The 21,755-nt window shown below is 43.2% G+C and overlaps 1 protein-coding gene across 2 annotated transcripts in view; it reads left to right on the forward strand.

The window, feature by feature from the left end:
* The window catches only part of raly (RALY heterogeneous nuclear ribonucleoprotein), a 155,218-nt gene extending 144,100 nt beyond the window's left edge, over positions 1-11,118 (forward strand). For both annotated transcript variants that reach the window (XM_045691387.2, XM_045691386.2), the window contains 2 exons: positions 6,978-7,126; positions 7,477-11,118. In XM_045691387.2, the coding sequence (XP_045547343.1) occupies positions 6,978-7,126; positions 7,477-7,518 (191 nt within the window). In that variant the 3' untranslated portion in view covers positions 7,519-11,118. The remainder of the gene's footprint in view (positions 1-6,977; positions 7,127-7,476) is intronic.
* The last annotated feature ends 10,637 nt before the right edge of the window (positions 11,119-21,755 follow it).

Raw genomic sequence — 21,755 nt, forward strand, 5'->3', positions numbered from 1 at the left:
CACCCATTTTTCAAGCTAGCATATAATGTCACAAAAACCCAAACCACAGCTAAATGCAGCACTAACCTTTGATGATCTTCATCAGATGACACACCTAGGACATTATGTTATACAATGCATGCATGTTTTGTTCAATCAAGTTCATATTTATATCAAAAACCAGCTTTTTACATTAGCATGTGACGTTCAGAACTAGCATACCCCCCGCAAACTTCCGGTGAATTTACAAAAAATTTACTAAATTACTCACGATAAACGTTCACAATAAGCATAACAATTTTTTAAAGAATTATAGATACAGAACTCCTCTATGCACTCGATATGTCCGATTTTAAAATAGCTTTTCGGTGAAAGCACATTTTGCAATATTCTGAGTAGATAGCCCGGCATCACAGGGCTAGCTATTTAGACACCCAGCAAGTTTAGCACTCACCAAAGTCAGATTTACTATAAGAAAAATGTTATTACCTTTGGTGTTCTTCGTCAGAATGCACTCCCAGGACTTCTACTTCAATAACAAATGTTGGTTTGGTCCCAAATAATCCATAGTTATATCCAAATATCCTCTGTTTTGTTCGTGCGTTCAAGACACTATCCGAATGGTAAAGAAGGGTGACGAGCACAACACATTTCGTGACAAAAAAATTCTAAATATTCCATTACCGTACTTCGAAGCATGTCAACCGCTGTTTAAAATCAGTTTTTATGCCGTTTTTCTCATAAAAAAGCTATAATATTCCGACCGGGAATCTGCGTTTAGGTAAAAAGACGAAAGAAAATAAAGCATGGGGTCGACTCGTGCACACACCTAAGCCCATTGTCCTCTGATCGGCCACTTACCAAAGGCGATAATGTGTTTCAGCCTGGGGCTGCCTCGATATCATTCAGCTTTTTCCCGGGTTCTGAGAGCCTATGGGAGCCGTAGGAAGTGTCACGTTACAGCAAAGATCCTCAGTCTTCAATAAAAAGAGCCAAGATGAACAAGAACTTGTCAGACAGGTCACTTCCTGTATGGAATCTTCTCAGGTTTTTGCCTGCCATATGAGTTCTGTTATACTCACAGACACCATTCAAACAGTTTTAGAAACTTTAGAGTGTGTTCTATCCAAAGCCAATAATTATATGCATATTCTAGTTACTGGGCAGGAGTAGTAACCAGATTAAATCGGGTACGTTTTTTATCCGGCCGTGTAAATACTGCCCCCTATCCCCAACAGGTTAAATCAAGCACATTAATACACTTTATAAAGGGGTTTAGAGCCTAACTGGCAAACATAAGCAGCGTGTGAGTTTTAAGTTTGGGGAAGATCATTTTCACCATAAAAATGCACCTTTTTTTTAAAAAGCATTACATGCATAATCGCATTTGTGGTCACTTTTGATAATGGTCTTTCCCCGCTAATGGAACATTCGCGCTTATAGCCTACTGCTATATGCGCATTGCTGCTTTTGCTCTTTGTTAGGCCTATTCATCTTGTTGGCTGACAAAAAGTAAATGTGGACATTTCTTCCAATATCTTCATATACCAAGAAATTGGATAAGGAAGCGCACAGTTTGCGTCCCCAATGTGTCTGTCTTCACTTGTAACCTGTGAGAAAGACCCAATCACATGATGGAGAGCCATGTGAGTGAGAGGTGCTTAGGAGTGCACAGCACTCAGGGAGAAGGGCACAGGGCAGCATTTTGGGCCAAGTACAAAAAGGCTTTATTAGGGTGCATTACGGCCACAAAGGGGATGCTGCCATGAAATTTGAGGCATTATCAAATGCTTGTCAAATTGTGAATGAGAGACTAATGAAGTGTGTACAGCCTGCGTAAAAAAAAAAATCAAAGCAGAGCTCATGCCTTTCATGCGACTTTTTTCAAAATCATCATGGAGTCGCATCATGCAGCCTTACAATGTAATAAAATCAAAACATATAGCTCAATGTTCCATTAATAACACAAAATTAAGCATATAGGAGTACCTATTTCTTTGTTAACCACTCAACACAGAATAAGTAGCCGCATGTGCACACTCCCTCAAATTGTTTTGAGAAAATATTTATATTTTATTCTTTGTATTTGTTCAATTGTATTCTTCATATTATAAAATAATGCCACAGAATTCTAAGAAAATCTTGTCTGCTAAATGAACTAGTGTAGCAGCCCACAGCCATTTGGCATAGCTAGATCAGGACCTAACATACAGACAACTCAGAGTATGCTATTCTACATTTTCTTCATATCATTCTTCTTTAGATCTGTCTAAAATAAATAATGGATTTATTGTGAAGGTGTTGGCTATATTACATGGATTTAGACTTTTTTTTAAGTGGTTTTCCATCTGGCCACATGGCCTTGTGATTGCCAAAATCCTTAAGTATCCCTGTAACAATGAGGCCCTTTATCTGCTTCTCCAGAGTAAAATGAACTCGTGGATACCATTTTAATGTCTGAGTGCAATTTGAAGGAAGTTGCTAACTAGTGCTAGCGACATTGCTAACTACTGTTAGTGACTGGAAGTCTATGGGTATCTGATGCTACCCATAGACTTTAAATCATTCCGCTAACGCTAGTTAGTATTGGCTCGCAAAACTACCCCTAACTTCCTTCATATTGGACACAGAGACATACAAATTGTATCCACGAGTTCATCTAACTTTTTTTGCTCACATTGGCCACGGAGAGTGAGATCACACAGTCATCCGGAAAAACATGGGCTTTCACGCAAGGCACAGTGTTATATTCTTCAAAGCGAGAATAAAAGGCATTTATCTCATTTCCCTTTGTAATCCATTATTGTCTGCAAGCTCTGTCACATATGACGAGCATCGGAGCCGGTGTAATAGGATTACACCTTCCTCCTATATTGTCATTTTGCATGTTTAATGTCTCGGAGGTCGTAGTGGGCTTTCTTGTATGCGTCTATGTCCATTTCCCTTTCCTTGTAAGTGGTAACTCTAGCCTTTAACGCAGCGCGGATAAATATTGCCTGGAATCCATGTTTTTTGGATTGGATATGTTCTTAGTCGCTGTGGAGATGACATGGTCTATGCACTTATTGATGAAGTCCGTAACTGTTGTAGTAAACGCCTCAATGCTATCGGATGAATCCCGGAACATATCCCAGTTTGTATTAGCAGAACAGTCTTGTAGACTCGTGACTGCTTCGTTTGACCACTTCCGTGTTGAGCGCATCACTGGTGCTTCCTGTTTGAGCTTTTCTTTGTAAACAGGAAGCTGGAGAATGGAGTCATGGCCAAAGAGAGGACAAGAGAAGGCCTTGTATGCGTTTCTGTGGGGTAGAATAAAAGTGGTCAAGAGTTTTAGATTAGGAGACGTGTTGGTAGAGGTAGGACAGTTTTAAGTCTATCCGCATTAAAGCGACCTCCCACCAGCAACGCTGCTTCTGGGAGAGTGGTTTCTTGTTTTTTATTTATGGGCCCATACAGTTCGTTGAGTGCCAGAGTTGTATTGACTTGTGGAGGGACGTAGACAGCCATGATAATTATGTATGAGAACTCTTGGTAGATAAAAGGGTTTGCAGTTTACCATGAGGTATTCTATATCAGGTGAGCAAAAGCTCGAGATTTCCTTCACACTTGAAGCAGCTGTTATATATGAAACAAACACTCCACCTCCTTTTGAATTCCCAGAAGCCGCCGTTCGATCCTGCCGCTGCATGGAGAATAAACTGAGTACTAAGTGCATAGCGTCATCATTCAGTCACATCTGAGTAAGACATAATATTGCAGCTTTTCAAGTCTCTGATGGGAGACTCTCAAACGAAACTCATCCATCATATTCTTGAGTGACTGGACATTTGCCAATAAAACGGAGGTGAGCGCCGTTCGGTTTTCTCTTCGCCTCAATTTCACCAGGACTCCATCTTGTCTCCCGCATCTACGCAGGGTCCGGTATGAACAGTGGAACAGCGGAGTCGTATTTGAAGTCAAAATCGAGGTTAGAAAACTGTCTGATATCCAGAACTGCTTGGTCGTCATTTGTGATAATAGTATGAACTTTCTGAACAAAAAAAAAGTAAAGATAAACACGATAAAAGTCACTATATAGCAAGTTGGGTTGGAACTCATAATGACGCCCTTCTCTGTCGGCGCCATCTTGGGAAATGGAGTCACACCTCTGTCGCATTGGCCACATTCTCCAGACTTTCCACTTTAGTTGAATAGGCATACACTTTAGAAGTGAGCAATGCGAGTGATTAATTTACCAGTTTTAATTTCCACCTAACTACCCCTACTGCATTCAACAGCACTGCACCCCCCACAGCTACTCGCCCAAGCCTCCCCCATTTCTCCTTCTCCCAAATCCATTCAGCTGATGTTCTGAAAGAGCTGCAAAATCTAGACCCCTACAAATCAGCTGGGCTTGACAATCTGGACCCTTTCTTTCTAAAATTATCTGCCGAAATTATTGCAACCCCTATTACTAGCCTGTTCAACCTCTCTTTCGTGTCGTCTGAGATTCCCATAGATTGGAAAGCAGCTGCTGTCATCCCCCTCTTCAAAGGAGGTGACACTCTTGACCCAAATTGCTACAGACCTATATCCATCCTACCCTGCCTTTCTAAGGTCTTCGAAAGCCAAGTCAACAAACAGATTACCGACCATTTCGAATCCCACCGCACCCTCTCCGCTATGCAATCTGGTTTCAGAGCTGGTCATGGGTGCACCTCAGCCACGCTCAAGGTCCTAAACGACATCGTAACCGCCATCGATAAGAAACAATACTGTGCTGCCGTATTCATTGACCTGGCCAAAGCTTTTGACTCTGTTAATCACCACATCCTCATCGGCAGACTCAGTAGCCTTGGTTTCTCAAACGATTGCGTCGCCTGGTTCACCAACTACTTCTCTGACAGAGTTCAGTGTGTCAAATCGGAGGGCCTACTGTCTGGACCTCTGGCAGTCTCTATGGGGGTACCACAGGGTTCAATTCTTGGGCCAACTCTTTTCTCTGTATACATAAATGATGTCGCTCTTGCTGCTGGTGAATCTCTGATCCACCTCTACGCAGACGACACCATTCTGTACACTTCTGGCCCTTCTTTGGACACTGTGTTAACAACCCTCCAGACGAGCTTCAATGCCATTCAACTCTCCTTCCGTGGTCTCCAACTGCTCCTAAACACAAGTAAAACTAAATGCATGCTCTTCAACCGATCGCTGCCTGCACCTGCCCGCCTGTCCAGCATCACTTCTCTGGACGGTTCTAACTTAGAATTTGTGGACAACTACAAATACCTAGGTGTCTGGTTAGACTGTAAACTCTCCTTCCAGACTCACATCAATCATCTCCAATCCAAAGTGAAATCTCGAATTGGCTTCCTATTTCGCAACAAAGCATCCTTCACTCATGCTGCCAAACATACCCTCGTAAAACTGACCATCCTACCAATCCTCGACTTCGGCGATGTCATTTACAAAATAGCTTCCAATACCCTACTCAACAAGCTGGATGCAGTCTATCACAGTGCCATCCGTTTTGTCACCAAAACCCCATATACTACCCACCACTGCGACCTGTACGCTCTCGTTGGCTGGCCTTCGCTTCATAATCGTCGCCAAACACATTGGCTCCAGGTCATCTACAAGACCCTGCTAGGTAAAGTCCCCCCTTATCTCCGCTCACTGGTCACCATAGCAGCACCCACCTGTAGCACGCGCTCCAGCAGGTATATCTCTCTGGTCACCCCTAAAGCCAACTCCTCCTTTGGTCGTCTCTCCTTCCAGTTCTCTGCTGCCAATGACTGGAACGAACTACAAAAATCTCTGAAACTGGAAACACTTATCTCCCTCACTAGCTTTAAGCACCAGCTGTCAGAGCAGCTCACAGATCACTGCACCTGTACATAGCCCATCTATAATTTAGCCCAAACTACTACCTCTTCCCCTACTGTATTTATTTATTTTATTTATTTTGCTCCTTTGCACCATATTATTTATATTTTATCTCTGAACTTTCTTCAAACTACAAATCTACCATTCCAGTGTTTTTCTTGCTATACTTTATTTACTTTGCCATCATGGCATTTTTTTGCCTTTACCTCCCTTATCTCACATCATTTGCTCACATTGTATATAGTCTTATTTTTATTTATATATATATTATTTTCTTTTTTTTTCTACTGCATCATTGATTGTATGTTGTTTTACTCCATGTGTAACTCTGTGTTTTTGTATGTTGTCGAACTGCTTTGCTTTATCTTGGCCAGGTCGCAATTGTAAATGAGAACTTGTTCTCAACTTGCCTACCTGGTTAAATAAAGGTGAAATAAAAATAAGTAAAACAAAATTTCAAGTTGAGGATAGAGGTAATCTTTTCACGAACAATCTCTTATAGTAATGGCCAGCTCTCTCTGTTTTCTGTTGTTAAGAGCCGCCATGTTCCCACAGGTGAATTGTGAACGGACCAGCAGCACCAGTGCAACAGAAAAAAATCTATTCAGTCATGTTTGTTTCCTCATTAGCTAGCAAGCAAAGAACCGGCTAACTTTACCAGTATATTCAAACATTTGGGGACACAGAAAGTAAAAGGGATAGTTTCTTCAGGAGAGCAATAATCATAGCAATGAATGAATGACACATCTCTAGCATGTCTTCATCACAAACGTGACACTTAAAGAGACAGTGTACAATTTTCAATGTAATGCATCTCGAAAGGAAAATGTTACTTTTATATAATGTAGAAATGTAATATTCCATAAATGTGGATTTGTATCAACATTTTAGCTTTTTATAATAAACAAATGTATTTACATGTTTACATATTAGTTTATAGGGCACAACATGTACTTCAGAAGTAGCTGGAATTCATATAGGCTATATCTCAATCGATTAAAAAAATATATTTTCTTGTGCTTCAAGATGTTGTTGTGCTCTTAACCTTTTAAAGTAAAACAATGTAAATGTAGAGCCCTGTGTGTGTGTGTGTGTGTGTGTGTGTGTGTGTGTGTGTGTGTGTGTGTGTGTAGAGCTACGGAAGTCAGAGGACAACAAGAGTGAGATGTTTCAGGACGAGTCATGCTCAGACACAGAGGAGCTGGTAGACGAGCCCCATAACAGTGATGTGGAGGATGGGGAGGAGGACGGCACACAGAATGAGTGTGAAGATGACGACATGGTCAGATTGTGTGTGTTTGTGCTTGCGAGCATGTGTGCTTGAAGCCTGTATTGATGTGGGGTGTGTGTGCATGTGCAAGCATATTTGCAAGGGTGGGGGTTAGTGTGTTTGTGTGGCCGTGCGTATGTACGTTTGTGTGGCTGTGCGTGAAGGCAGTATGGATGTGGGCGGAGGTGTGAAGGTATTTGAGGTCACATATGACATTTGTGTGTGTTTTGGCTTTAGCACAGTATTGTACGGGCATCACACGCTGTCTGAACGAATGTTTGCTCAACTATAAGTTCTATTGCATGATATTACATTCAATTCCCTCAGTAGCCACTTACATTTCTCCTCACGCCATTTCCCAGGAAAACAACCACCTATCAGAAATGGACTCCATCCTGCAATAAAAGGCAAGTTGTTCTGAATGTCGAAATACTCAAGTGAAGCAAAGAAACTTTTGATTGTCACTAATTACTTGAAATGTGCATGGCCACCGGGCATTTGAATGAGACAATATGTCAGAACAGAACTACTCTGATGCACATTCACAGCTGTGTTTTTGAAAGACAGCCTGGTCCAAACAGCATGGCAGCTAGTCAATGACTATATAAATGATGGTAAATTGCGATATTGACTTGAATGTAGGAACATTAATAAATGCTAGAGCACTCACATGGATAACGTCTGGGTAGCTTGCTAGCTAAGTACATCGAGTAAACAATTGAGGTCTTCTTTGAAAAGGTGGGTGAGCAATAATACTTAAAATATGCAGAAAACCAGCCACCACTTATTTATCGACCCCCCAAAAATATGTTGAGTAGATACAAGGACTTGACTTGGATGTCCATCCGAAAGCCTTTTTCTTGGTATATTTCCAAGAGCAACTGTGAGTACCAAAACATTTATATTGTAGCACAATATTCAGTGAAATATAGACTGTGCAGATTTCAACCAGTTTTGTTTCTCTGAGAATTCTGTAGATAATGTACAGATACGTACATTACTCACTTGAAAACCTGTTATGCAACAGGACCATCACAGATTAAATTGACCAAATCACCCATTTACTGTAGTAAATGTTAACAACAAATCTGTTTTACTTGGCTCTAATCTAAAATGTCAGTTACAGATATCTAGTGGGAAATTACTCACATTGAACTTGAAACAGTTGGTAAAAGTTATCAAAATGTGGGAAATTATCCCGATTGTTTTCTCTAATCTGGTGTTCAAGGTTAAATGGCTCAACTTCTCTCGCATTTAGACCTCCTCAGCCACTGTGATATTGCAAGGCTTTCAGAAGACAAACATGCCATAGTGTCAGGAATCTGTTTCTGATTCCACTGTGATCACATTTCCCCATTTCTCCTCTGAGCAAACACAGAGTGAACCCCAGGAGACCCAAGCCAAATGAACACAGCGCCAGACACCAATTTCCCCGGTTCGTCACGCTGCCTCCGACGGACACGTGTTTATTTATTTATAAGTTGACGCTCACAGAGAGGGTTTGCATTGACGACTGAATCGTGCTCGTGAGGAAGGTCGTTTTCATACAGTAGGCTGCAGATATTCACATCTGAGCCTGCATTGAAATAAAATGAGAACATACACTCAGCGGACAGTGAACCCATCTAGTCCTGGGTCGGATCCCACTTTGCCTCCAGAACAGTCTGAATTATTTGGGGCATGGGCACATTGTTTAATTGGTATCAAGGGATACAACTTGTGCCAGGAAAACAGTACCCCTACCAGCCGGTACCATTGACACCAGGAAGGATAGGGCCTGACTCTGCCGTCAGCATAACGCAACAGGAACCGTGATTCGTCGAACCAGGCAATGTTTTTCCACTCCTGAATTGTCCAGTGTTCGTGATCACGTGCCCACTGGAGCCGCTTCTTCTTGTTTTTAGCTGATAGGAGTGGAAACTCGGTGTGGTCGTCTGCTGCAATAGCCCATCCGTGAGAAGGAATGAAGAGTTGTGCTTTCCGATATGCCGTTATGCACACCACCGTTGTAATGCGCCATTATGCCTTGTTTGTGGCCCGACTGTTAGCTTGCATGATTCTTGCTATTCTCCATCGACCTCTCATCAACGAGCTACAACAGGACTGCTGCTGTTTGTCACACCATTCTCGGTAAACCCTAGACATTATCGTGCGGTGGAAAGCCCAGGTAGCCGGCCATTTCTGAGATACTGGAATCGGCTATTGAACTGCACTGTTGGTTAAGGGCTTGTAAGTAAGCATTTCACGGTAAGGTTTACACCTGTTGTATTTGATACCGATGATCATACCACTCTCAAAGTCGCTTAGGTCACTTGTTTTGCCCATTCTAACGTTCAGTTGAACAGTAACTGAATGCCTAGATGCCTGTCTGCAAGCCACAGCCACGTGATGCACTGTCTGTAGAAGATAACCATTTTGAATGGGGTTGTGTACCTAAAAAAACTGGCCACTGAGTGTATATCACCTCACCAAAAGGGTGCTTCGACTGTCCCCATAGGATAACCCTTTTGGGTTCCAGGTGGAAGCCTCCTTAAAAAGGGTTCTACATAGAACCCAAAAGGATTTTACCTGGAACCAAAAAGGGTTCTACATAGAACCCAAAAGGATTTTACCTGGAACCAAAAAGGGTTATCTTTTGGGGGACACCCGAAGAACCCTTTTATGTTCTGGATTGCACCTTTTTTTCTGAGGAGTGGCCACAGCACTGCTGATTTTTCATCCTTACCCTCTAATCAGGGACTGAGTGAATGGACTGAAATCAATAGAAACCAAACTCTTTGAGGCAGAGGGCAACAGAGCATGGCAGGCCTGCTCTACCTACATAATGGTAGGGGGAACACTAGAATTGCGGACCTCAAGGCCCGTGTTTGAATTCTCTTGGAGTGGGCGTTTCCCAAAGCCTACTTTGTTCCATCTATACGCATACAGGAAAGGCTAATAATATTGTTTAAAACCTGCAAATATTAATGCCTCAATGTGTTGCACAGGTGAATGCTACAGTTCTTATTCAAAACGAATGTACTGTATGAATGGAGCCTAGCTGGATTTTTCACGATCAGACGGGATTCTTAAAAGGAAGATATTCTATGAAAAGCACTATAGAATTGTAATTTATTATTATTATTTCTATTATTACTAGAAATAATGGAAAACTTTGAGAATGCAGGGAAAACGGGTATAATCTTTGTAGCTTTGTGACAGCATTTGATACAGTACATCTAGAATCTGTTTATAAAAGCCAGGATTTTTTCAATTTAGGAGAATCTCTCATAAGATTGGTAAAAGTTGTGTAAAACACTCCTTTATGTAAAATAATAAATAATGGTTACTTCTCTGTGACGATCGTCAAAATGAGTAGACCAAGGTGCAGCGTGGAAAGTGCTCATATTTATATTTATTGTAACTCTGAACACTCAAACAAAATAACAAACCAAGGAAAAATGAACGTCACGTTCTGCAGGCTTACTGAGCTGTACAAAAACAAGATCCCACACAGAAGGAGGGAAAAAGGGCTGCCTAAGTATGATTCCTAATCAGAGACGACGATAGACAGCTGCCTCTGATTAGGAACCATACTCGGCTAAACACAAAGAAATAGAAAACATAGAATGGCATAGAATGCCCACCCCACATCACACCCTGACCTAACCCTAAAAAAAGAGAAAATAAACGTCAATCTAAGGTCAGGGCGTGACAGTACCCCCCCAAAGGTGCGGACTCCCGGCCGCCAACCTGAACCTATAGGGGAGGGTCCGGGTGGGCATCTACTCTTGGTGGCGGCTCTGGTTCGGGGCGTAGCCCCCACTCTGCCCGCTGATCCCTCCGCTTTTGTGTCTCCGGAGGAACCAGACCATGGATCATCGCCGAAGGCTCAGAACTGGAAACCCCCGCTGGAGGTTCTGGACTGCCGACCACCGCTGGAGACTCTAGACTGCGGACCGCCGCTGAAGACTCCGGACTGCGGACCGCCGCTGGAGACTCCAGACTGCGGACCGCCGCTGGAGACTCCGGACTGGGGAACGTCGCTGGAGGCTCCGGACTGGGGAACGTCGCTGGAGGCTCCGGACTGGGGAACGTCGCTAGAGGCTCCGGACTGGGGAACGTCGCTGGAGGCTCCGGACTGGGGAACGTCGCTGGAGGCTCCGGACTGGGGAACGTCGCTGGAGGCTCCGGACTGGGGAACGTCGCTGGAGGCTCCGGACTGGGGAACGTCGCTGGAGGCTCCGGACTGGGGAACGTCGCTGGAGGCTCCGGACTGGGGAACGTCGCTGGAGGCTCCGGACTGGGGAACGCCCCTGGAGACTCCGGACTGCGGACCGCCGCTGGAGACTCCGGACTGCGGACCGCCGCTGGAGACTCCGGACTGGGGAACGTCGCTGGAGACTTCGGACTGGGGAACGTCGCTGGAGGCTTCGGACTGGGGAATGTTGCTGGAGACTCTGGACTGTAGGCATTCTCAGGAGGTTCCGGACTGTAGGCCATCTCAGGAGGTTCCGGACTGTGGACCGTTGCTGCAGGCTCCGTGCCATGGATCATCCCTACAGGCTCCGGGCCATGGATCATCCCTACAGGCTTCTTGCCATGGATTATCACTGGAGGCTTCGTGCCATGGATCATCCCTACAGGCTCCGGGCCATGGATCATCACTGGAGGCTTCGTGCCATGGATCATCACTGGAGGCTTCTTTACGTGGGCCGGAACAGGTCTCACCGGACTGGGGAGATGCACTGGAGACTGGGTGCGCAGAGCAGGCACAGGGTATACTGGGCCGTGGAGGCGCACTGGAGGTTTGGAGCTTAGGGCTGGCACCACCCGTCCTGGCTGTATGCTTACTTTAGCCCGGCAAGTGCAGGGCACGGTCACAGGACGAATTGGGCTGTGCAGGCGCACTAGCGACACAGTGCGTAGAACTGGCGCAGGATACACTGGGCCTTGGAGGCGCACTGGAGGTCTGGAGCTTATGACTGGCACAACCCGTCCTGGCTGGATACCCCCCGTAGCCCGGCAAGCGCGGGGTGTTGGAACAGGTCGCACAGGTTTGTGCTGGCGAACTGGGGGTACCGTGCGTAGAGCTGGTGCAGGATAACCTGGGCCGAAGCGACGCACCGGAGACCAGGAACGCTGAGCTCGTCACCAGTACTTGAAAACATGTGAATAAAACTGTAAATACATTATAAGGCAGACAGTGTGCTATAGTAGAAACGACAACACGATATACAGAGAATAAGGTACTTTGATAGGAACGCACACATGCCCAAAGTTATTATTTGTAAGGAAAACAACAAGGCAGGCAATGCGAGCACCAGTTAGAAAAAGTGCCAATTCGTGCAAGACTGCGCAAATGTCTGCATACTTGATCTGCGGAAACATTGGTTTAGTGCTTTGGCTCTCCTCGAAGAGAGAAGTTTGTCCGGCTCAGTAAAGCCTCAAACATAAATTGTACGCAACACTGAAATGGGCTACTTCTATGTGAATTAATGAGGCGGAACACACCTAAATTCAAACTGAAAATGAAACTTGTTGAAAATAATTTTAAATTGACAAGTTGAGTCATAGGCTATAGATAATTAGCAGGCAGCGAGTGTTAACTGTCCTGTTGCATAACAATCACATTTCGGAACAGTTATTGCATTCTGACATCACTTGCATAAAACTCACGCTGGGGCGACCATTAGAAATATTTGGAATTCACGTGTAAACAGGTTAAGAATGATGGAGGGGCCTCACAAGTGGCGCAGTGGTCTAAAGCACTGCATCGCAGTTGCTAGCTGTGCCACTAGAGATCCTGGTTTGAGTCCAAGCTCTGTCGCAGCCGACCACAACTGGGAAACCCATGGGACAGCACACAATTGGCCCAGCGTCGTCCGGGTTAGGTGAGTGTTTGGCTGGCAGGAATGTCCTTGTCCCATCGTGCTCTAGTGACTGCTGTGGCGGGCCAGGCGCACGTACGCTGACAAGGTCGCCAGGTGTACGGTGTTTCCTCCAACACATTGGTGTGGCTGGCTTCTGGGTTAAGCAGGCATTGTGTCAAGAAGCAGTGCGGCTTGGTTGGGTCATGTTTCGGAGGACGCCAAGATCACGACCTTTGCCTCTCCCGAGTCCGTACGGGAGTTGCAGCGATGAGACCACACTCTAACTACCAATTGGATACCACAAAATAAGGAAGAAAAAGGGATAACATTTGTTTTTTATATATTATTTTTAAAGAATGATGTAATCCACTGTGTTCTTTGGGACCTGCAATGCTGCAGAAATGTTTGGTACCCTTCGCCAGATTGGTGCCTCAACACAATCCTGTCACGGAGCTCTACAAACAATTCCTTCGACCTCATGGCTTGTTTTTTTTGCACTGACATGCACTGTCAACTGTGGGACCTTATGTAGACAGGTGTGTTCCTTTCCAAATCATGTCCAATCAATTGAATTTACCACAGGTGGGCTCCAATCAAGTTGTAAAAATGTCTCAAGGATGATCAACGGAAACAGGATGCACCTGAGCTCAATTTCGAGTCTTGTAGCAAAGGGTCTGAATACTTATGTTAATAAAGTATCATTTTTTTTATTCTGTCAATTTTACTCCCCATCCCCCCTTGTAATGACGTCGCCAGTTGTCTCATCATTATGCACACCTGCCACCATTACGCGCACCTGCGCCTCATGACACTCACCTGAACTCCATCACCTTCAATATTACCTCCCCGATATCTTGGTTCTTTCCTCAGGCGTTATTGACTCCGTTTCATGTCTGTATGCTTTTTGTGTTTTGTACAATGTTCTATTTACTATTAAATTTGCACTCCCTGTACTTGCTTCCCGACTCCCAGCGTACACAGTACATATACACTACCGTTCAAAAGTTTGGGGTCACTTAGAAATGTCCTTGTCTTTGAAAGAAAAGCACCTTTTTTGTCCATTCAAATAACATCAAATTGATCAGAAATACAGTGTAGACATTGTTAATATTGTTAATGACTATTGCTGCTGGAAACGGCTGATTACTACAAACAGTTGAAGTCGGAAGTTTACATACACGTTAGCAAAATACAACTAAGTTTTACAATTCCTGGCATTTAATCCTAGTAAAAATGCCCTGTCTTAGGTCAGTTAGGATCACCACTTTATTTTAACAATGTGAAATGTTAGAATAATAGTAGAGAGCATTTTTTATTTCGGCATTTCTTTCTTTCATCACATTCCCAGTGGGTCAGAAGTTTACATACATTAGTGTTTGGGAGCACTGCCTTTTAAATTGTTTAACTTTGGTCAAATGTTTCGAGTAGCCTTCCACAAGCTTCCCACAATAAGTTGGGTGAATTTTGGCCCATTCCTCCTGACAGAGCTGGTGTAACTGATTCAGGTTGGTAGGGCTCCTTGCTCACACAAGCTTTTTTAGTTCTGCCCACACATTTTCTATAAGATTCAGGTCAGGGCTTTGTGATGGCCACTCCAATACCTTTACTTTGTTGTCCTTAAGCCATTTTGCCACAACTTTGGAAGTATGCCTGGGGTCATTGTCCATTTGGAAGACCCATTTGCGACCAAGCTTTAACTTACTGACTTCAATATATCCACATAATTTTCCTACCACATGATGCCATATATATTGTGAAGTGCACCAGTCCCTCCTGCAGCAAAGCACCCACACAACATGATGCTGCCACCCCCGTGCTTCACGGTTGGGATGGTGTTCTTCGGCTTGCAAGCATCTCCCTTTTTCCTCCAAACATAACGATGGTCATTATAGCCAAACAGTTCTATTTTTATTTTATCAGACCAGAGGACATTTCTCCAAAAAGTACAATCTTTGTCCCCATGTGCAGTTGCAAACCGTAGTCTGGCTTTTTTATGGCGTTTTTTTCAGCAGTGGCTTCTTCCTTGCTAAGCAGCCTTTCAGGTTATGTCGATATAGGACTCATTTTACTGTGGATATAGATACTTTTGAACCTGTTTCCTTCAGCATCTTCACAAGGTCCTTTGCTGTTGTTCTGGGATTGATTTGCACTTTTTGCACCAAAGTACATTCATCTCTAGGAGACAGAACGCATCTCCTTCCTGAGCGGTATGATGGCTACGTGGTCCGATGGTGTTTATACTTGCGTACTATTGTTTGTACAGATGAACGTGGTACCTTCAGGCGTTTGGAAATTGCTCCCAAGGATGAACCTTTTTTTCTGAGGTCTTGGCTGATTTCTTTTGATTTTCCCATGATGTCAAGCAAAGAGGCATTAAGTTTGAAGGTATGCCTTGAAATACATCCACAGGTACACCTCCAATTGACTCAAGTTATGTCAATTAGCATATCAGAGGCTTCTAAAGCCATGACATCGTTTTCTGGAATTTTCCAAGCTGTTTAAAGGCACAGTCAACTTAGTTTTTGTAAACTTCTGACGAACTGGAATTGTAATACAGTGAATTATAAGTGAAATAATCTGTCTGTAAACAATTGTTTTAAAAATACTTGTGTCATGCACAAAGTAGATGTCCTAACAGACTTGCCAAAACTATAGTTTGTTAACAAGAAATTTGTGTAGTGGTTGAAAAACAAGTTATTTTAAATGTATTTTTATACCCTTTTTTTTCTCCCCAATTTCGTGGTATCCAATTGGTAGTAGTTACAGTCTTGTCTCATCGCAGCAACTTCCGTACGGACTCAGGAGAGAGCCATGCGTCCTCCGAAACACAACCCAACCAAGCCGCGCTGCTTCTTGACACAATGCCCATCCAACCCGGAAGCCAGCCGCACCAATGTGTCAGAGGAAACACCGTACACCTGGCGACCGTGTCAGCGTGCACTGCGCCCGGTCCGCCACAGAAGTCACTATTGCGCGATGAGACAAGGATATCCCTGGCAGCCAAACCCTCCCTAACCCGGACGACGCTGGGCCAATTGTGTGCCGCCCCTTTGCTCTCGCGGTCCCGGCCGGCTGCGACAGAGCCTGGACTCGAACCCAGAATCTCTAGTTTCACAACTGAGCAAGAGGACAAGTACGTTAGACTGTCTAGTTTGAGAACAGACACCTCACAAGTCCTCAACTGGCAGCTTCATTAACCTCCAGGCTGTGTAAGGGCTATTTTACCAAGAAGGAGAGTGATGGAGTGCTGCATCAGATGACCTGGCCTCCACAATCACCCGACCTCAACCCAATTGAGATGGTTTGGGATGAGTTGGACCGCAGAGTGAAGGAAAAACAGCCAACAAGTGCTTAGCATATGTGGGAACTCCTTCAAGACTGTTGGAAAAGCATTCCAGGTGAAGCTGGTTGAGAGAATGCCATGAGTGTGCAAAGATGTCATCAAGGCAAAGGGTGACTACTTCGAAGGATCTAAAATCTATTTTGATTCGTTTAACTACATTAACTGTTTATTACATGATTCCATATGTGTTATTTCAAGGTTTTGAAGTCTTCACTATTATTGCTAAATGTAGAAAATAGTAAAAATAAAGAAAAACCCTGGAATGAGTAGGTGTGTCTAAACTTTTGACTGGTACTTTATATACACACATTCATACACAGTGTATGGTGGTGTATGCTCAATACAAAATTATAACGCATCGCCTCTGTGCCTCAACATTGGAAGAGAATTACTTAAAGAAGAAATGTAATAGTTAGTCTGACTACCACCCATTAAAATCATAAATATTCTATTCTACAATAAAATAAGACTCCAAGCTGACACAATCCATTATTTAGCATTCATTCCTATTGGGTTGAAAATAATCTGAAACACAACCACAAACAGGAAATGCATCCAACAAATTAGTAGTCACAAGTTTGATGTAGTTTTGGTGTGCTTTGACTATGGGACCAAATACTTAACTTTTACTACTTTAATACAAATCATTTAATTTGTCCCATGGTCCCTTAAAATGTGAGGACTAGGTACACAAAGTGCTATATATTTCAAAATGGTTCACCCAATATGGATGAAATTACCCTAAAATTAAAGCTGATAGTCTGCTTTAACCTCATAGTTATTGTAGCATTTCAAATCCAAAGTGCCCCCCCAAAAAAACAAAAATCCCAATACTTTTGGAGCTAACTGTATCTGTAGAAGTATTGTTGTCCATTCGTTTACTCCAATATATACTGCTCAAAAAAATAAAGGGAACACTTAAACAACAGAATGTAACTCCAAGTCAATCACACTTCTGTGAAATCAAACTGTCCACTTAGGAAGCAACACTGATTGACAATACATTTCACATGCTGTTATGCAAATGGTATAGACAACAGGTGGAAATGATAGGCAATTAGCAAGACACCCCCAATAAAGGAGTGGTTCTGCCGGTGGGGACCACAGACCACTTCTCAGCTCCTATTCTTCCTGGCTGATGTTTTGGTCACTTTTGAATGCTGGTGGTGCTTTCACTCTAGTGGTAGCATGAGACAGAGTCTACAACCCACACAAGTGGCTTAGGTAGTGCAGCTCATCCAGGATGGCACATCAATGCGAGCTGTGGCAAAAAGGTTTGCTGTGTCTGTCAGCGTAGTGTCCAGAGCATGGAGGCGCTACCAGGAGACAGGCCAGTACATCAGGAGACGTGGAGGAGGCCGTAGGAGGGCAACAACCCAGCAGCAGGACCGCTACCTCCGCCTTTGTGCAAGGAGGAGCACTGCCAGAGGCCTGCAAAATGACCTCCAGCAGGCCACAAATTTGCATGTCTCTGCTCAAACGGTCAGAAACAGACTCCATGAGGGTGGTATGAGGGCCCGACGTCCACAGGTGGGGGTTGTGCTTACAGCCCAACACAGTGCAGGACGTTTGGCATTTGCCAGAGAACACCAAGATTGGCAAATTCGCCACTGGCGCCTTGTGCTCTTCACAGATGAAAGCAGGTTCACACTGAGCACATGTGACAGACGTGACAGTCTGGAGACGCCGTGGAGAACGTTCTGCTGCCTGCAACATCCTCCAGCATGACCGGTTTGGCGGTGGGTCAGTCATGGTGTAGGGTGACATTTCTTTGGGGGGCTGCACAGCCCTCCATGTGCTCGCCAGAGGTAGCCTGACTGCCATTAGGTACCGAGATGAGATCCTCAGACCCCTTGTGAGACCATATGCTGGTGCGGTTGGCCCTGGGTTCCTCCTAATGCAAGACAATGCTAGACTTCATGTGGCTGGAGTGTGTCAGCAGTTCCTGCAAGAGGAAGGCATTGATGCTATGGACTGGCCCGCCCGTTCCCCAGACCTGAATTCAATTGAGCACATCTGGGACATCATGTCTCGCTCCATCCACCAACGCCACGTTGCACCACAGACTGTCCAGGAGTTGGCGGATGCTTTAGTCCAGGTCTGGGAGGAGATCCCTCAGGAGACCATCCGCCACCTCATCAGGAGCATGACCAGGCGTTGTAGGGAGGTCATACAGGCACGTGGAGGCCACACACACTACTGAGCCCCATTTTGACTTGTTTTAAGGACATTACATCAAAGTTGGATCAACCTGTAGTGTGGTTTTCCACTTTAATTTTGAGTGTGACTCCAAATCCAGACCTCCATGGGTTGCTAAATTGGATTTCCATTGATTATTTTTGTGTGATTTTGTTGTCAGCACATTCAACTATGTAAAGAACAAAGTATTTAATAAGATTATTTCATTCATTCAGATCTAGGATGTGTTATTTTAGTGTTCCCTTTATTTTTTTGAGCAGTGTATATATATATATATATGTTTTTATTAACCCTACAGGCCCCAGAATCAGCAGTGAGTGGCCGCTGATGGGCATGCCCCCATAGAGTAAATTCCCAGACCATACCTAAATGATTATTGCACTGTCGGTCAATGCTTGCTGTTCAGTTCCATAAACTGGTGCTGTCTTACCAGGAAAATGCACACAAAAAAATCCACTCTTACATTCCTTATGTGTCCAACATGACTAAAATACTTGTTTGATGGAAACATTAATGTGAAAGTAAAGATGACAATGGATCTCTCTATTCTCGCTTGGCTGTGGGCTGGAATTTTTCCTCCTTTTGTTTGTCTCTGAAGTAAGGGGGAAATAGTTCATGTTAGCTATTCAGCTTTAAAAGCAATTGAGGGAAAATGAAACCACATGTGAGGTTTGACAGTAATCCAGCCAAGAGGTTTTTCTTTTTTTGGTTTTAGCATGCTCTGGTGTTCTCCCTGTTCGCAGACACATCTTAATACTGCTTTTCTTTTCTTGTCCAGTCAGCGGGGAGAAAAAAAGATTGTTGACTGGAAACTGTTTTAGTACCACAGACTCCACAGGAAGACACTCAAACCATAGGGTGCCGTCAAAACCTGCAACACCGGCCACAGACGAGACGGACAGACTCACAGCTCCACTGTTAAGCAGAGAGGGGGAGCCGCTCCCTTCAAACTGAGAACTCACAGAAAGCCACTACACCTCCAAATGACACCACCAGTCAATTAATACAGGAATCAAGGACCTGTAAAATTGTTCTATAACTGTCCAAAACGAACAGAACATTTCAAACTGAGGAATGCTACTAGCTAAGGAACGGAATTACTCTTTTATACTGTATGCTACAGAACTCTCGAATCACTCCTTGTCCAGTCTCCATCCTACCCCTGTTCTTCCTTCCTCAGTCTTTTGTGTTTTCACAATGTTTCTGTTGTCTTATTTATGTGCTGATCGTAAATAGATCCAACTGTTATTTTTAATGAGTGCATATTCTTCTGCTTGCATTTTAGAGGCTGCAAGAGATCTTTACAGATGTAAATAAACTATGTTAACTTGTGACTTGGACTTATGCTTTCACTGCAGGTGCACATATCCTTTCCAAAATCTATGCAGAACTGCAGAACCTGGCAGGGTTACATTAAAGAAAATAATGAACGTTTCTGGTCTGTGAGCTTACCACTGGGTTAATTCAAGTTAACAGGTCAGTAGTATTCCAAGCCGGCAAAATGTGGCACAGAACGTCTTAATGTCATAATTCTCTGGTTGTAAACCATTTTTCTGGGATATTATATAACCAGATTACAACCAACTGGTCTCTGTTACAACCAGGTAAAGATGTTTTATGTTTACGCAAGTCGTTAATAATCTTGGTTGAGAAATATCCAAGTGTCTTGGCTGTGTCTGTTTAATATCAAGATGGAAGTTCTGGCTTTTTCACCTGAACAAGACCATGTGCAAACTCCCCTTGCCTGAACTGGATTGGCTGGGGAACAGGTTGACATGCATAAAGAACAGATGGAATGCTATTTTGACAGCAAGTAAGTGAACACTAGTTAGGGCTGCTATTTGACTTATCAAGCTCTATTTAGGAATGTTCAATGAGAAATGCTTTATTAGGGGTTCAGAACAAAGCTGTGAAACATATTGTTATTCTCTGAATTCTTAAGGTTTTTGTTTTTAGCATAGATTGGTAACTTTTTTCTAATTTGGAACACAGAAACTAGATGCCATGAGTAACTTGGTTAAAAAGAATGGCACCGATTGGCCTATAAGCTGTTATAAGCAGTCTCACGTAAACCCTCATATCCGTTGCCCCATTTGACAGGGAGACTTGAAACTTTGTATGTAGGTGTCTTTCCTCATGTTGAACAAATTTTCCGCAAGGACACATAAGGTCCGTCAGGATGGATTTTTCTCCATCTTGGAAATTTGTAAAAACCTATTCTCATTAACCATAACCACATGTAGTATGTAGGCCAATGGCACATGTCTTAACATAGTTTGAGAAAAGCTAAGGGATTGGTCAAAAGATGGCTGAGTTTTGACAAATCATGTCCATTTAAACCACTGTAAATCTACTCCACAGTGGCATATCAATTTGAATACTTGCCATCGCTATCATGGATGTCCCTAAGATGAACCACACTTAACTAGATTTTGATATCTCAAAAAACAAGGAAACTATAAGAACTCATTCTTTGCATATGTAATGCTAATGCTCAAAATCATCTGCTCTTCATCTTCTCTTTAATGGTTTTGAGAAAATTCATTTATTTTACAATCCCTTAAACGGCACACAGTTCTCAATGGTTTACTGGAGCTGGTTTACCCAGCAGCCAAATCAAATTCTCTGCACGGTATTGTGCAGTTTTATTGATAACGTCCTATTGTTTTCAGGCACATTTATTTATTTTCTTTTGCGTGTTTCATATGAAACTACAAAGTGCTGGCGCATAGGCTTACTGTGATTTTATTGATGAACAGCAAGCTTAACTAGTTATAAATGGTGTCAAAGTTGATCTCATATATCCTTGGCATTCGTAAATCATAAAACGTAGTTATATGTCCATAGTATCGCATCGGGACAAGTAAACTGAAGATCTCGTTTGTATTTTTGATATGAAGACCATCAGGACTTGCCAAACAGTGACCTTAAAGTGAGTGAATCATTACTAGTCTACCGAATCACATCGGTAAGAGAGCCGTTCATTTGGCTCCCTAATTTGCATACTAGGAGGCTTTTTGGCGATTTAACAGATGTCGTTTTCTCTCTTAACAGGTATAGAACCAGAACTTAATTAACCATCTGCTCTGTTTATTTTAGAGACACATTTTTCCATTTGAAAAAGTTTTTATTTTAAATTGAACCTTTAATGATTTTTTTCTAGGTAATTTGGGCTATTTAATGAAATTCTGTTTTAATAAAATACATAATTTAAAGAAAAATATAATTGTGGGAATTCATATCTTGC

This window comes from Salmo salar, chromosome 12, assembly GCF_965601325.2.
Source record: "Salmo salar chromosome 12, fSalSal1, whole genome shotgun sequence".
Lineage (NCBI taxonomy): Eukaryota > Metazoa > Chordata > Actinopteri > Salmoniformes > Salmonidae > Salmo > Salmo salar.